Source organism: Camelus dromedarius, chromosome 17 (assembly GCF_036321535.1).
Source record: "Camelus dromedarius isolate mCamDro1 chromosome 17, mCamDro1.pat, whole genome shotgun sequence".
In the NCBI taxonomy this organism is placed as follows: domain Eukaryota; kingdom Metazoa; phylum Chordata; class Mammalia; order Artiodactyla; family Camelidae; genus Camelus; species Camelus dromedarius.
The window spans coordinates 22,029,548-22,044,632 of NC_087452.1; the positions used below are offsets into that span (position 1 = coordinate 22,029,548).

Here is a 15,085-nt window from a genome sequence, read left to right on the forward strand (position 1 = left end):
CTTGAAGTGTCACACTTCCTAAGCAGTTTGTAATAGTAGATCATTGTCCTGGATGAGGAGAGGAACGCTAGTCTGGGCAAAATCTGTGCTTAGAGGAGAAACACCATGACTTCATGGTTATCCACACAGGCTTTGAGGGCATATACCTCTGTTTGATCCCAGGACTTGCTCTTGCAAATTTTGGGGTCTTCAGCAGGTCCCCTCTCCTCTCTGAGCCTGTTTCCTCATCTGTAAAACAAAGTGAACAATAATTCCAGCTTTCCTAGGTTATTGTAAAAATTAAATGTAATGATGCAAATAAAGTGTTTTACCCTCTGCCTGTCACAGAATGAGAATTTAATAAATGTCAACAGTTATCTTTATCTTTATTATCATTATCTTTGTCCTTCAACTTAGGAAGACCCTAGTACTAAATAATATTTAAATTAAATAATATTTAATTAAATTATGCAATTATTAATTATATTAAAGAATATTTAATTAGGTAATTGATTAGATTAAATAGTACTTAATATTCAAAAGGAAAATATACTCTCAAAATTTTCAGAAGTTTACACTAAATAATTTTCTAAAGAATAATTATATTGTGGGATACTGGACATGTCTAAAGTGGGATAATAACGGTAGTAAGGGGCCCTGGATGGGTATAGGGAGTTAGCTGTTTATTAATAACTCAGGGGTCTTCTTTTTAATTGTTTACTATTAGTTTCCTCCCAGTACTGCTAATTGTGTTTCATTATTTCTAGACTGAAAAGCATTAGAAGGAACCTGTCAGTTTCCCACTGTGGTCATGTTTCAATAAATTAGGTTCACTTTCCTGTGAATGCTGATAGCCACTGAGTGTTTCCACAAACTGCACCTGTTGGCTGTAAGCAGAACATCTGCTCAGTTGCCCGGGACCTTTACCACCTCATTCTCCTCCCTTGCCTCCCACTTTAAGACTTCCTTTGCCGGGGTTAGAAGAGATTTGGGTTCTGAGAAATTAAAGGGTGATCAAGAGAGGTCATCACTGAGTGAGTGTCCCATGATTTTTCCGGTTGAAAAAATTCACAACTCACACGTTTGTATTCTAACGATAGCACTAGAATTTAAAAAAAAAAAATGCATTGAAAGCTATTCTTATTTGGGACTACATTTGTGGATAATGCATTCCTTTAAGATTGAATGATTCTGCCCTTGGGCAGAGTTCCCAATTAGGGAGGATTAGGTAACCTTTTTGCAGCAATGGGCAATACCATTCTCCTCCTCATTGTGCCTGTTTTTTGTTTGGGGATTTTTTTTCCCTAGATTAAGTGAGGCTGAAGGTGGACAGTGTGATTTTTCAGCTCCAGCTTGATGTGCCTGACTTACTCCCAGAAGTGGGTGGCGTGTGTGTGCATCTCTGCGTGGCAGGATGCATGGTTCTTCCTTCCCTCCACAGCAGGAAAAGCAGCAGAGTCATGAATGCTGGAGAATGAGAATCCAGTGCTTTCAGTGGATTCTGGCATCAGAACCTCATTTTACAGCACATTTCTGCATAAACTTGAACCTTGCATGAGGTTTTCCGTGTGTTACCAATTAGGGGGTCTCTGGTTGCAAGCAAAGGAAAAGAAACTGACTCTTTCAAGGGAAAGCCAAACAAACAAAACTGTTCATTTAGCCCCAGTAGAGACTGAGGCCAGAGCATCTTCAGGCATCTAGCTCAGGGGCTGGCAAATGTTTTCTGCAAAGGGCCAGATAGTAAATATTTTCCATTCTGTGAACCATACAGTCTCCATCACAACTAACCACCTCTGCTGTCTTAGCACAAAAACAGGCATAGATAATATATAATCAAGTGCACATGATTGTGTTCCAATAAAAGTGTATTTATAAAAAGCAGCCGGCAGGCCAGATTTGGCCCCCAGGCTGTAGTTTGCAGTCCTAATCTAAGTGGAACTACAGGATAATTCCTTTAAGGCATTTCTGGCTTGATGAATCCTTTTCAACTCTGAACCACCCTTGAGTTGCTCTGCTCAGAATTCAGATTCCCAGGGAAGTGCAGAGTATCTTAAAAGACCGTCCCACTAAGGTGGCATCCATTGGCGGAGAAGTGGTTCCTTGAAGAAAAATTGGGCTGCCAGGTGTTAAGGGGAAGTGTATGAGGCAGGTAAGAGAAACAGATGCCCATCACCTCTTGCTTCCCTAATGGTCATTCTCTCTTGGTTGGTCCATTGTGGAATATAGATGTCAGGGTTTGTTCCAAGAAATTTTTACCTAGGAAAATATATCTATCTAAAGAGGACAGGAAAACTGTTAACCAGAGGAGTCCAGAGCGAAATTCTGCAACATGAGAATGGAACTAAGAATCTCTGTTAATCACCAGATGACAAAATTGGATGTGGAGAAAGAGGATGTGCAACACTTCACCTGTGTGTGGAAGTAAAAGACCCAGACCTGCCCTGGTTCAGAACTGTGCAGTGCACATTCACGACCGGGCAGTGCAATTGCTCGGCCCCCAGCTAAGTGCTGTCTCTGATCAGGGTCTCAGTAGGAAGCACCTGATTGGTCACTGGGCAGCTGGTGGCTTAGTTGATCTGGGATCTGTTATCCTTTCTTGCTCCAGTTAGCCATATTGAAAGGAAGGTAGCATGTGGTTTAGAGAGATTGCTTCCAGAAATGCTGATCCGACCAGGCAGTAAATCCTGGGATCAGCACTCTGGAGCCAGTAGAGATACAAGTTATGACATTGATGCTCCCTAAAGGAGCTTTTATTGGCACAATAACACAGGTGACATAATAAAGGATTAATACAAGGATGTATTATCAAGGAAAGAACTCAAGGGAGAAAATATTCATTCCATATCTATTTATAATCGGGAAGTTCCTTCCTAACATTTTATATTCTGGTCCTCAAACAAAGCCGATTAAAATAATAGTTCTCTGTGTTTCTTACCTATTAAGCTGTTTAAAAGTAGAAAACAAATATTTCCAAGTTTAAAGTAAGTATCAGAAGCCTCAAAGAATAGAAGGTAGGATTTTTGTAAATCAGAAATTACCTGTGTATTTTCTCTGACAAAATTCTTTAATCTATTTTCCCATTCTGCATTTAAAAATGAAACTCAATATATTTTAAAATCATTGATAGTTTGACCAGCCTAGGCAGGGAAATTGAACTGAGGCCCCATGCAATAAGGAAAAAAAAAAAAAGATGTATTCACATCTTTGTGTAGAAGAAGCCAACCAGCAAGAAGCAGTGTTTATGGTTATTTTGAAATAACACTGGTTCGAGCTGGGGTTTGATAGCACGAGGTAGCCATCAGAACCCAAGACGCAAAACAGGGTTATTACAAAGGCAGTTTGACTTGATAATTCGTGAGAATGGCTTGAGGGACTAGATGGTTGTTTATAGCCAAACAGATTTTATAAGTGACGGGTCAGAGTGAAGGATACTAGCAAACACATTTCAAAAGATGATGAGATTATGGGAAGAAAAAAACACTCAAGATGTAAATAAATAAGAGAGCTATGAGAAGCTGGTTTGGGAAGTTAACTGAAGGGCAAACATAAATTCTGTGACAACCATGAAAGACAGCACTAGGCTGAAAAGAGGTTTGCCAATATGGAATTCAAGTAAGTTCACCGGGGGATAAAAAGAAAGGAAGAAAACAGATCTTGCTACCATTAGCCCCTGAAGCAGAGGCTTTTGTGAAGAGAGAAGAGAACGTTACCTGCCAGGAAAATGATACGTAAGGGACATCTTATGATGCTTTCCTCGGGTAATTGAAAGAGTTAATATGGAAGCTTAATTTCAACAACTGGCAATTCCTTAAGCCTGGAATTTGATCCCTGTGTTGAAAAGAAAGTCAAATGTTGATTCTAAAAAGGCACTTGCAGTTTTGGGGGAATAAAAAGAGTTTCCCAGAGGACTATGGTATCAGTCAAAACCTCTGAACCTCTCAAAGAGGCAGAGGATAGATAGGACTGCTTTGGAAATCACAAGACGTTATCACTCATTAGGCATTGATTAAACACCTACTGAGGTCTAACATGTGCAAGGGGGAAGCCACGTTTCTGCCTGCCAGGTGGTTGTAAGACGTGAGCATTAAGCATCCCCACAGAAGGGAGGTTCTCATGATTGTTTTCTGTCCATGGTGGATGGCTTGAGAACTGTTTCTGTCACTTTTGTCTCTGATCTTTCAACCAGTTGCTTTTTGTGTCCCCGAGATAGAGGTGGGGGTTAACCTGTTGACTGATGTCTGCTGTCTTCAGTGTTCCAGTACCTGTGCTGGTGGGTCCCAGCGGCGTGTGGTTGTGTGTCAGGATGAAAACGGATACACCGCCAATGACTGCGTGGAGAGAATAAAACCCGATGAGCAGAGAGCCTGTGAATCTGGCCCTTGTCCTCAGTGGGCTTATGGCAACTGGGGAGAGGTGAGAGCGAACCGTCCACTTCTACATCCTTTGGGGAAAAACAGACACCAAACAGTGTTATTGTTCATAGTTTATTTTAAGGAAGAACTAGTTCTCGTCAAACCTTCTCGATTTCGGATTAACTAGGAGACCTGTCTTAATTCCGCACTATTTTTAAAAGTGCATTTATTACCGAATAGAGACACCTTGAATACACTGGAGAGAAAAATTAGGGAAGAATACAGATGAATGCTAGTTTAAGTTGTTAACCTCTGTTGACTAAAACATGGACGCTTTTAAAGTGATTGAAAATATGTGTTAAATCAGTCAATGGAAATTTTGCCATCCTCTTCCTAGTTCTGAGGAGTTTGTGATGCACCCTTATTCCCATGGCATCATGTTTCCCAAAATTTCAAATCCCCAATGAAACTAGAATAAATAGGAGCTGTTACTCCTGTCAAAGGTGATGTGTTTTAATCGTAGAAGTGAAGAATTAGCTGTATAGTCGCAAATGAAATTCTTCAGCTGTTACCTTTTAAGAGCTGCCTGTTATGACGGGTGAAAGGCAAGAAAGCATTTCGAGCAAAACGAAACTGGGTCCCACTCCCAGCCCTGGCTCTTATAAGCCTTCTGGCTTTGACAAATAATATAACTTCGCCAGATTTCTGTATTCTCGTCTGTAAATGGGAGTAATAATGGCACTACTTAACAGTATTCATGTGTGTTATACAAGATAGTGCATGTCAAAACCTAGCGCACAGCCTTCAATCAGAGTTAGCTGCTATTCTAATAATGACAGTCGTTAGCATTACTGTTATTATGGGGGGGTGTAATTAGGTTTATTTAGTTATTTAATAGAGATACCGGGAAATGAACCCAGGACCTCGTGCATGCTAACCACGCGCTCTACCACTGAGCTATACCGTCCCCCCAACTATTATTATTAAATGGGGTTTTGAGCCATTATCATGCGTAAGACTTAGATGCTTATTGATTGTGTTTAATTAACAAAGAATATATTTCTCTAGTCTTAAATTCACAGAGAGGGCACAAATGTAAAGTTAGTTGAGTTGTTCTGTCTTGACTGTAAAATGTATAAAATCAAGCATGAGGACTAACATCTTGGAGACCTTCGTGCCAAGGCAGGTGGGGGAACAAATGAGATGGAGGTGTGTTAGTCCACCACACTCCTGGCTAACCAGAATCGCACGTCCACACTTCATGGTTTCATACACGTAATGCAGTAGTCATAAGCAGTCATAACGGAAAGTTTTGTTGACTTTCTTTGATAATACGTCATTCTAGGGGGGCTTTGCTTGGAAGGCCGGAAGGGAAAGTCAGGTTTTGAGACTTGTGTATTGTGAGTTTCCCAAAACTCCTCGTAAAGATCTGTCCTGTAAGGCCTGTGCTTAAGCTTCTGTAATTGGATGGGGACCAGGAGAGTACACGCATTTGCTGGGATGCTTGCTGTCAGCACGGACCAGATCCTTCCAAATTCTGTGGGCGATCTGGCCTTGACACAGCAGGGAAACTGTCAGTGTTCCTGGATGTGAGCACAGCAGTGCTGTCCAAGAAATACAGCTTGTTCCTGCCTCAGAAGTGTGGGCCTGGCCAGCAGTCAGAACCTTATCCAGCGTTCCCACTGCACTGTTTACTCATCCTCAGGGAAAACCAGCGTTGTCCTCAGATTCAGAGATAGTGTAAAATATTTTAACGTCACAAAGGTCTATGGAGACTGGAGTCACAGAACAGCCAGAGGTTGGTGACAGCTTCTTAGAGGTTGCCAGAAAATAAAACCAGCTAAGTCGTTATTTCCTTTATTTGGTACTGAGTGGTTTTGAGATTTTTGTTTGTTTGATTTGTGGTTTTGACTACCTCAATGAAAAGACTGTAATCTTATCCTTGACATTTGCTGTTGAATTGACCTTGATCAAGTTAACCCCTCTTAAGCTCAGTTGCCCCATATATAAAATGCAGTGAATACTTACCCTCTCATAATTACCCTCTCCTCTTGCTGAGTTAATATATCTAAAAGCCCTTAGTATAGGTGAAGAGGGAAATGCTCAGTAAACAGTACCGGCCATGAAGGCAGAGGGCTCCAGTCTGCTGTACGTATTACTTTTGGTAATTCATTCTGCCTGCGGACTTCTCTTGCCTGATACCGTAAGAGAGTTTGGCTAAGACATTTTTCCGATGGGAAAAGAAAATTTACCACCAGCTGTTCAGACAAAATAACACCAGCCCTCCTTTTCCTTCTTGCAGTGTACTAAGCTGTGTGGTAGAGGCTTGCGAACGAGACTGGTGGTCTGTCAACGGCCCAACGGGGAACGGTTTCCAGATCTGAGCTGTGAAATTCTTGATAAGCCTCCAGACCGGGAGCAGTGTAACACACACGCTTGTCCTCAAGATGCCGCATGGAGCACTGGCCCTTGGAGTTCGGTACGGCCCTAACTTTTCTGTTTGCTAACGACATGATCTAACTAGCATGCCCGATTCCAAGGTATTCTGGGGCAATCCTCTGAGATCAATAATTATCCTACTGGCAAGGGCATCCCTGAAACTGTGCTGTAAACAGTCTGTTTGCTTCCTATTGACCTACAGCAGAATTAATTTTTCTTGTCATATTGCCAAAGTGACTTTACCGAATACATGTACCTCATATAGGCCTGGTGCCAACGCCAAGAAGTAGCATCCTTTCCTAGAACTAGGCTATATATGTGTGTGTGTGTGTGTGTGTGTGTGTGTGTGTGTGTTTAAGATACTGAATTGTATAATTATTGAGCTCCAAAGTGATTTAAGCAGACAACTCAAAAGCAAGTATTCTTTCCTCTTCTAAGCTGGTAGTTTTGACTTTGGCAGGAAGATACCTGCTTATTGAGGCCAAAGCAGTTTTTTTCTTCAGTGACTATACTTTGCCTCTCTGTGTGACTCGGGTACAGTTCTCAACACAATCACTACAAGAGCTATGCCCACAAAATCGACTGAAGTCATTTGGATAATTCAAAAGACCAACCGTGGACTCAGTGACCTGATGCCCTTTCAAGGCATCTGAAATGTTCTCTCTCTCCTATCAAGACACAAAGCCTGTTTGAGACCATTTTAGTTCGGTCCCAGGCTTCTTTGCGATCAGCTTTTAGCTGACATTGTGAGACAGGTTTGCCACTTGTAAATATTATGTGAACTTGTGGGGCAGCTCTTGGCAAACAGAAGAATCGGCTGTGTCAAAACAATACTTTGGCTAAATCGTGCCATTGGCTTGGAGCTGCTAGGGCTGTTTGATGTAAATAGAGTAAACATTCCTGTAAATACATAAATTGCACTGAAACCGAATTCATATTATATGAAGTCATATCCAGAAGGCTTTTTTATTTCAGAGGGTTCTGGGGAAAAGTCTTAACCATTCCTGAAACTAAAAATCAGATTAACTGACCTGACACGGCCAATACCTGTTGACGCTTCTAAGAGTCAAAGGTTTTGGTGTCTGCAGGTTGAACACTAGCTGTATAACTACTGTGCTTTGTGTTAAGTAGAAATCTAGAATTTATAGAGTGGCATCTCCACTGGTACTATTCAGCTGAGCTGTAAGGATCTGATTCAAGGGCGTTTCGGATGTATTTATTGTTCACCTAGAGTATTTTGTCTGCAATCCTGGCACTCTCCCAAAGTGAATATTTTTTTTTAAAAAGATCAGAAATAATCTTAGCATGTCAGGACCATCTCTGACATTCCAACTTCCCAAAGTCACCTACTCCATATTATTTTTCATGAAATTTTCCCATGATACTTCACCCTGATCATTCAGCCAACACCAACACCACACTGGCGTTACATATCAGAGAGTCCAGTTGCTCTCTAAAAAGTTGTGTTTCTTTAATATTGACCAAAAAACATCTCCTACCCCTCAGAGGGTGTGTGTGTATGACATAATCATATCATATTATATATTATATGTTGTATATAATATGTAACACATACTATATAATATGTATTAGTTTCCAAAGCATTCCTTCTTGAAAAGTTTCTAAACACAGCTTAATTTCTTTTTTTTACACAGAATCACCACCCTCTCCCACAGATATTTTAAGAGCTTAAATGCTTAAATTGTAAAATATGTTCTGCTAATTAATGTAACTGAAGACTTTCAGTTTTTCTTATTGGTAGTTGTTCTCGGTCCGGCTCATAGTTTTCTGAAACACACACAGAAAAAGAGAGGGAGAGATTGTAAATGCTCTGTAGTGCACAGAAGCAAATACATGGATTTTAAAAATATTTTTGCTGCCTGTATGATTTTAATGCCTCCTTGGTAAAGTGATCATTATTTGAATATATATTTAAATGCCTCTGCAGCCTGGGAGCAAGACCACTTCTACAAGGCTTTTCACTGTGATTTTTTTTTAAACTGAATCAAAAGCATTTTATTTAAATAGATACATTTGTAATATATTACTTAAAGTACACGTGCAAGGGCATCCTTTGAGATTCTTACTGTAGGGTTTGGATTTTACTTTTATGTTGATTTTTTTTTTTTTTTTGGATGCTTTGGAACTGTCTTAGTAATTCTAAATTGAAGCATACCTCAGTGAATTGTGTTAATAGCCATAAAGCCACTTCCATGGTGCTTGATCATTGTAAATGACAGTGACATTAACAACAACAAGTATGTTTGAGGTGCTAACATGTTGCTTTCAGCAGAAAGCAAAGTAGATTTATTAGAGACCAAGGCCAGCCACTAGTCCTCCTCCGGCTAAGTTGCTTTCTTTCCCCAAGTCCTCCCACCCTGGAAATAGTATGAGAAGTGACTGCTGCTGTGGGAGTAGGCCTTTCTCAAGGTCAAGAAGGAGATAGCCTAGTTCAACAATTGTTACTAAGGAGCAGTGTTTAGGAAACACAAACTCCAAATTGCTGTTAGCATGGCTTCCAGACTCTGGAAGCTTCTGTGAATGTAGGATTCACGTACCCCATTTTAAGACCCTTAGTTCTGGCTCAAGTCACTACAGATTTAGAATCCTAATTGTGGAAAGCATCTTCCCCAGATTTCCTCTCTTCTGTCTTCTTCTGAACGTGACCTTGCACTCTGACTTGGTAATGTTTTGTTTTTGAAATAAGGTTCTTACACTGATCTGCCAATTGCATGCACACGTCCCGTGACTAGAGGGATAAACTGGAAAGAGAGCTCTATACTGTCAAAGTACAGCAGGAAGTAGGTTAAAAAATCTGTACCATTCTAGCATAAGCTGATCCAAGATATTAAAGTAAAAAAGATTGCTAGGTGATGTCACCTACCCAAGATGGTTCTTTGTGCTTTGCCCCAGGCCACATCGTACTTGCTGATCATCTTGGAGATTTTGGTTCTCCTTAGGAGAAATGGCTTGTGTGAGTTTTTCATGACAAACCTGAAAGCATTCTCTGAGTCTTGCTTTAGGTGCTTTGGAATAATGCTTGTCGACCCAAATAATGAGAATTTATGAGCTCACGAAGGAAACGTGCTTTTGTTTCTGCCTGGTCAACTTACGAATTTGTGTCTACCTCATTTTCATATTAAAGTTTGCAGCTTCTGTAGGCAGGAAGAGAAAATGTCTGACATCAGTATTTTACCTCCTTACCCCATCTATCTCTAGCAAAAAGATTGTAAATATCACTACCACACTTTCCGAATACAGTTTTAAGCCGCCAAGCCTAGTATTATCTGAATATTTGGAGTAGTACATATTTCTATGTGTTTATATAATAAAACATATTTATTTTTTTCCATGTTATTTAATTTTATATACAATGTTTAAAAATCACTGTTTTTTAGCAGACTGTAAAGGCAAATAGGCTGTGTGCTTAGAAATGCATGTATATGTTTCTTTCGGTTTTAAAAAGACACACTTTAATTCTGTAAATCCTCTCCTGCCTGTACCGTCCCTCTCCCAAATCTGAGTAGCCAAGTGTCAAGCCTTTATGTAATTGGAGAGTTGTAAAAAATGTATATCTGAAAGGGATACTTTAAGAAATATTTCTGAATTGGAAACGATGCTTAGTGATATAAACAAAAATATATGAGGCTTAACATTTTGTTGTTTTTTTTTTCTTTTCTAATACTGTTGTCCTGATTGATTGAGTCTCAGCTCTGAAATATGAATGCTCCATGTACTGAATTTGTAGAGAATGATGGGGCGTAGCCGGAAGACAGAACAAGTGGTTAGGAGAAATGGTTCTGAACATGTAACAGGCGGTCGGTACAGGAAAAAGCTCACCTAATGTGCATCAATTTGATCATACCTTATTCTTTGTGTTCAAATAACTGTAAAAAAAAAAAAACTTACAACATTTGTCAACCTTGTTATTTGTTCACCTGCAATACATGTCAGAAGGCATTTCTTATTAAAGAAAAATAAAGAAAATGTAACAACGAACTTGAACTTTTCAGAAAAATGATAAATGGTGAAGATGACCTCAGACCTCTCCTGGTTCCACATTCCCCTACTGAGCCTCCATTTTGCACTGTAGTTTTTCAGGGTAATTGAAAGTGAAAGGGCCAAAAAAGGGAGTCCCTGTGTGAGTTTGAGGCTTTTTTTCCTAAGGTGCTGAATAAGATAACATCTACAAAGCAAATGATGCTAGCTAACCTTTACGGAGTATTTACTACATACCAAGCCCAGTTAAGCCCAGTTAAGCAAATACGTGTCACATTTAGCCCCCATGTTACCCCATGAGAGAGGTGTTCTTTATGAATCCTTTTGACTATGTGATAATCCACTTTAGTGATAAGACTTCAGTGTCAGTATACTGACCGTATTAATCCAGTTTATTTGGGTAGAAAGAAACAGCCCATGTTCAGAATAAATTTTTTAAACTCCTGTTTCTATTCAATAAAAGGACATGCTGAAAACTCAAACTCCATCTAACCTCAACGTTGTTTAGCTAATATTGACATTGTCCATTTGACTCCAGCAACAACAACAACAAAATCCAAATTTATAACATTATCAGTAAATTCCCATGACCAGCAGCTAGGAACGCCTCATGCTAGTTATATTTAAGGAATGGCAAAACGTCTCTCCCTTTCATTTTAAAGATACACTAATAGCCAAATTAGGAGGGTGATATCAAGATTTTGACCAGAAGGACTGTCACATTAAATGAATATGCATTTTTATATGTATATAAGATTCTTTTTTAGTAATGAAGATGTCTTAAACATACTGCTGGTATCTTTTAAAAAAGAAGTAAGAAGCATGTTAGTTGGCTCTGTCAATATCGAGTATAACGAATAAGGTTTTTTTTTAAGGAAAACATGACATGTGAAATTACAGCAGTGAGCTCAGGGTAGAGGGAGACTCCATAAACCGCTCATCTTAAATGTGCTCAAAAACAGCAAAACACTGGCCTGCATCTGTTTCATTGAAGATAAAACTTAGCTAGACTTTTTTCTTTTCTGTATTTCCAGTGATTGTATGCCTATCAGAGACTCTGTTCCTGCCTTCTGATAGCTGATATTTCAAGATAGCTTGACAGATTTCTCTTTTTGCCATTTTAAAAAGTCCAAGGGCAAGGAGCGGGGTGAGGGGTAGGAGGGCCTTTTGACCCTGAAAAGGAGTGTAGGTTCCCTCCCTGACTCAGGTCAGCGAGTTGCCCTTCTGGAATGGACGGGAATGGAAACTCCGGAATGTGGATTGGGAGGTGGAGGCTGCGTCCACGTCTAATTGGCTGGGAGGGAATCCTGATTATTAAAGGCTGTTGAGGAAGATTTATCTTATGGTGAGGGAGTAAAAGATTCTGGGTTGTTCCTTTAAAACAAAAAGGCATTCATTTTTCAGCTAATACTTTTTATTTGTCTACTGTGGGGCCAGGGTCTTCTGAATGCTAAGGATACAGCAATGAACAAGTCAGAGCTATTCATTCTAGTGGAGAAAGAGAAACTTTGGTGTTAAACAAACAAAACTGAACATGTAATGAACTGACGTTTTTTCCTGACAGCCTTACTACAGCCATGAAAATAAAAATACAAATTGCTTTTAGGATGGAGATATATCTACCTATCTATCTATCTATCTATTTGTATATGTGTGTGTATATATATGTATCTCCATCCCAACAGCATTTTATATATACACACACACATATATACATATATATATTCATGGTGGCTAATGATCTTTAGTCAATAAATATAAATTATTGATCATGTCTTTCCTTTTAAATGTGCAGTTGCCCAGTCGTTCTCAGTGATAAATGCTGCAGGCTGATAAAGTGGATCCTTTAAAAGCCTCCTATCAGAAAATATGCTTCTATTCACCTTTACATTAGCACCCAGACATGAATTCAGTGGTCTGAGAGCCGGGATGAGTGGAGGGCCTGGCTTTCTGCCTCTCCCTGCCCCAGTGCCCACCACCGGGATCCTCAGCCTTCACACAAGTGTGGGAAGTTGTGGCTGAGGGTCCGTGCTGTTTAATGGGTACCAATAAATAGATCTGAAGTGTGTGGATCACCACACCACCATCCTTGCTTCTTGCTGTTTTTGTGTCCTCTAAAGTGGGATCACTTTTCCTAGATTGTTTTAATCACCACAACATCCCTTTTTCAAAAATTTATAAGATAGAAATTGGGCAGCCAAGAAAAGAAGTATACAGGAAGTATTATGGGAAACAATCAATGTAGGCTGAACCTACAAAGCCATCATTCTTGGCCAGATCTGCATTCCCTGTATCCTACTGGAAAGAGGGTAAGCCTTGGCCAAAGCAGTCCAATAACTTGGGAATTTGGGAAATATTCTCTATCTTTGCTGTCCAGTATAGAAGCCCTTAGCCACAGATGGCTAACATTAAGCACTTCTAATGTGGCTCAGTGTAACAGGGGTACTGCATTTTAAACTGTATTTAATTAAATCTAAACAGCCACCTGTGGCTGGCGACTACCGTATTGGACAGGGCAACCTCAGGCAATTGGCATTTAATATTCAACTAGCCAATAAATCAATAAATTTATAAAAATAAACTGGGGAGAAAAACCACACATCAGCATGTAAGGGCTTCCTATGTAGGGTGCTCTTGCATGCAATAAATACCACCCTCTTATCCTTCTCTGTTTTGTGCCTTTGTTTTGGAACACTTCAGTGGGTGTTCCCTGACAGCTGGGCATGGAAAAAATAGGACAGTGAAAAGAGGCTTTCAGAACCAGCTGTCTTGAGAGAAATAACTCCAGGGTCTCTATGTAAAAGCAGCTGTTAAAACAAACTCTCCTCTTGTATATCTCAGAGTTCAAGTTCAGTGTGGCAGTAAGTTCAGTTAAGGAGAAAGAATGTTTATGTGTTCTCTGGATTGGAAGGGCAAGGCTGGATTGATGCTTTTTAGAAGAAGGCAAAAATGGAAAACACCAGGTAGCCACCTTGTAGAAGCTTGAATTCCAAGGGATCATTTCCTCTTTGAAGGAGAAGTTCCAGGAAGGCTGCTTTTGTAGTCACTGAGCCCTGTAGGTAAAGGTTGAGCAGATTAGGTTTAAGGAAGGAGTCTGTTTCAAAGATAATTCAGAAGAATCGGAGTTGAGGAAATGTCTCCTCCACCGCTGTAATTGCTGTCATTTAACTTTGCAAAACTTAGCCTCCCCAGGGTTAAGAAAACCATAATGGCTTGATTTCTTACCATACCCGATACTAATGACCCCAGAAATTTAAATACATGTAACTACATTGGCTGCAGATGGACTAATGATATATCCTCAATTCTCTTTTCTAGGGGCTAGATAGAATTGCTGTTGGGTTTTTTTCCCCCTTGAGGGTGACATCTAAATTAAACTATAAATGGCTTTCAGATGGTCTATTTTTTTTAGAAGCCCTTATTAATTTATTATGCTTACTCTTAGGTTGCCTATACACTAAAATAGGAAATAAGTGAAATAATTCTCCCTAAGCCTCTTTCTTCTGAAGTATCTCAGGAAGTGAATGAATGGGTGGCTTCAGTTATCCGCAAAAGAGCTGTTTTCCCCTCAGTTTTGTACAGTGCATTTCCTCCCATAGTTATAGGGACGGCTTTGACTTTTTGTTGTAACAGTCACATCTTGGAGCATTTACTTTTTGCTAGGAGTTATGCAAAGCAATTCACCCACATCGTCATATGTAATCTCTTCTGCTTGGTGAGGTGAGCACCATCAGAAAAGTTAACTAGCTGGCTCTAAGTCAGACTGGGGCTGAACCAGGATTTGAACCCGGGACTTTGTAACTTTCAAGCCCCTGGTTTTAACTGAGATATAATCCCTTCTTATTACTGCATAGTTGGTGAAGCGGTGAGAAGCTATGGAAAGAAGATGTCTACAGCGTAAGATTTCCTGTTCTTCCAGATAGTAACTAAATGACATAGTCTGGCATTATTGAGCCATTTACAGATTTTGCTCAGAGATCCTAAGGGATGAATATGAGAAAATTGATTCTTTTAAAATTAAACCAGAAAAAGAGCAAGTTCAGGGGCTTCTGGAAGATTTGGAGGAAAATAAGCATCCAGAATTTATTAAGCAAGCATTAAGTGATATTTCTAACATTTTAATACACAAAGAGAAATAGAATAACTTGAGGTAATAAATCTAAGCGTTTTCTCTGTACAGTAGATACATAAATAACCAGGATGATTAGACTTTGTTAAAGCCAGTTGGGGGTTTGCAAACGTCTGTGGTGATAAGAGCTATTGTAGAACGTGACACACAGTTGCACCAGAAGTGAATTATGAAAAATGACAAAGTT

At 39.7% G+C, this 15,085-nt stretch overlaps 1 protein-coding gene and 1 long non-coding RNA gene across 16 annotated transcripts in view; one reads left to right on the forward strand and one right to left on the reverse strand.

Annotated features, from left to right (window-relative positions):
- The window catches only part of ADAMTS9 (ADAM metallopeptidase with thrombospondin type 1 motif 9), a 164,128-nt gene that overhangs the window by 82,101 nt on the left and 66,942 nt on the right, over positions 1 to 15,085 (forward strand). For all 5 annotated transcript variants that reach the window (XM_064496342.1, XM_031470683.2, XM_031470686.2 and 2 more), the window contains exons 27-28: positions 4,231 to 4,392; positions 6,634 to 6,810. In XM_064496342.1, the coding sequence (XP_064352412.1) occupies positions 4,231 to 4,392; positions 6,634 to 6,810 (339 nt within the window). The remainder of the gene's footprint in view (positions 1 to 4,230; positions 4,393 to 6,633; positions 6,811 to 15,085) is intronic.
- Positions 1 to 15,085, reverse strand: part of LOC105094371 (uncharacterized) — a 40,546-nt gene that overhangs the window by 2,217 nt on the left and 23,244 nt on the right. For 10 of the 11 annotated variants that reach the window (XR_004142514.2, XR_010384814.1, XR_010384813.1 and 7 more), the window contains 3 exons: positions 9,655 to 13,822; positions 4,242 to 8,558; positions 147 to 228 (listed from right to left, as the gene is read on the reverse strand). This is a non-coding gene — a long non-coding RNA (uncharacterized LOC105094371). The remainder of the gene's footprint in view (positions 1 to 146; positions 229 to 4,241; positions 8,559 to 9,654; positions 13,823 to 15,085) is intronic. The other variant, XR_004142510.2, reaches the window with a different exon arrangement.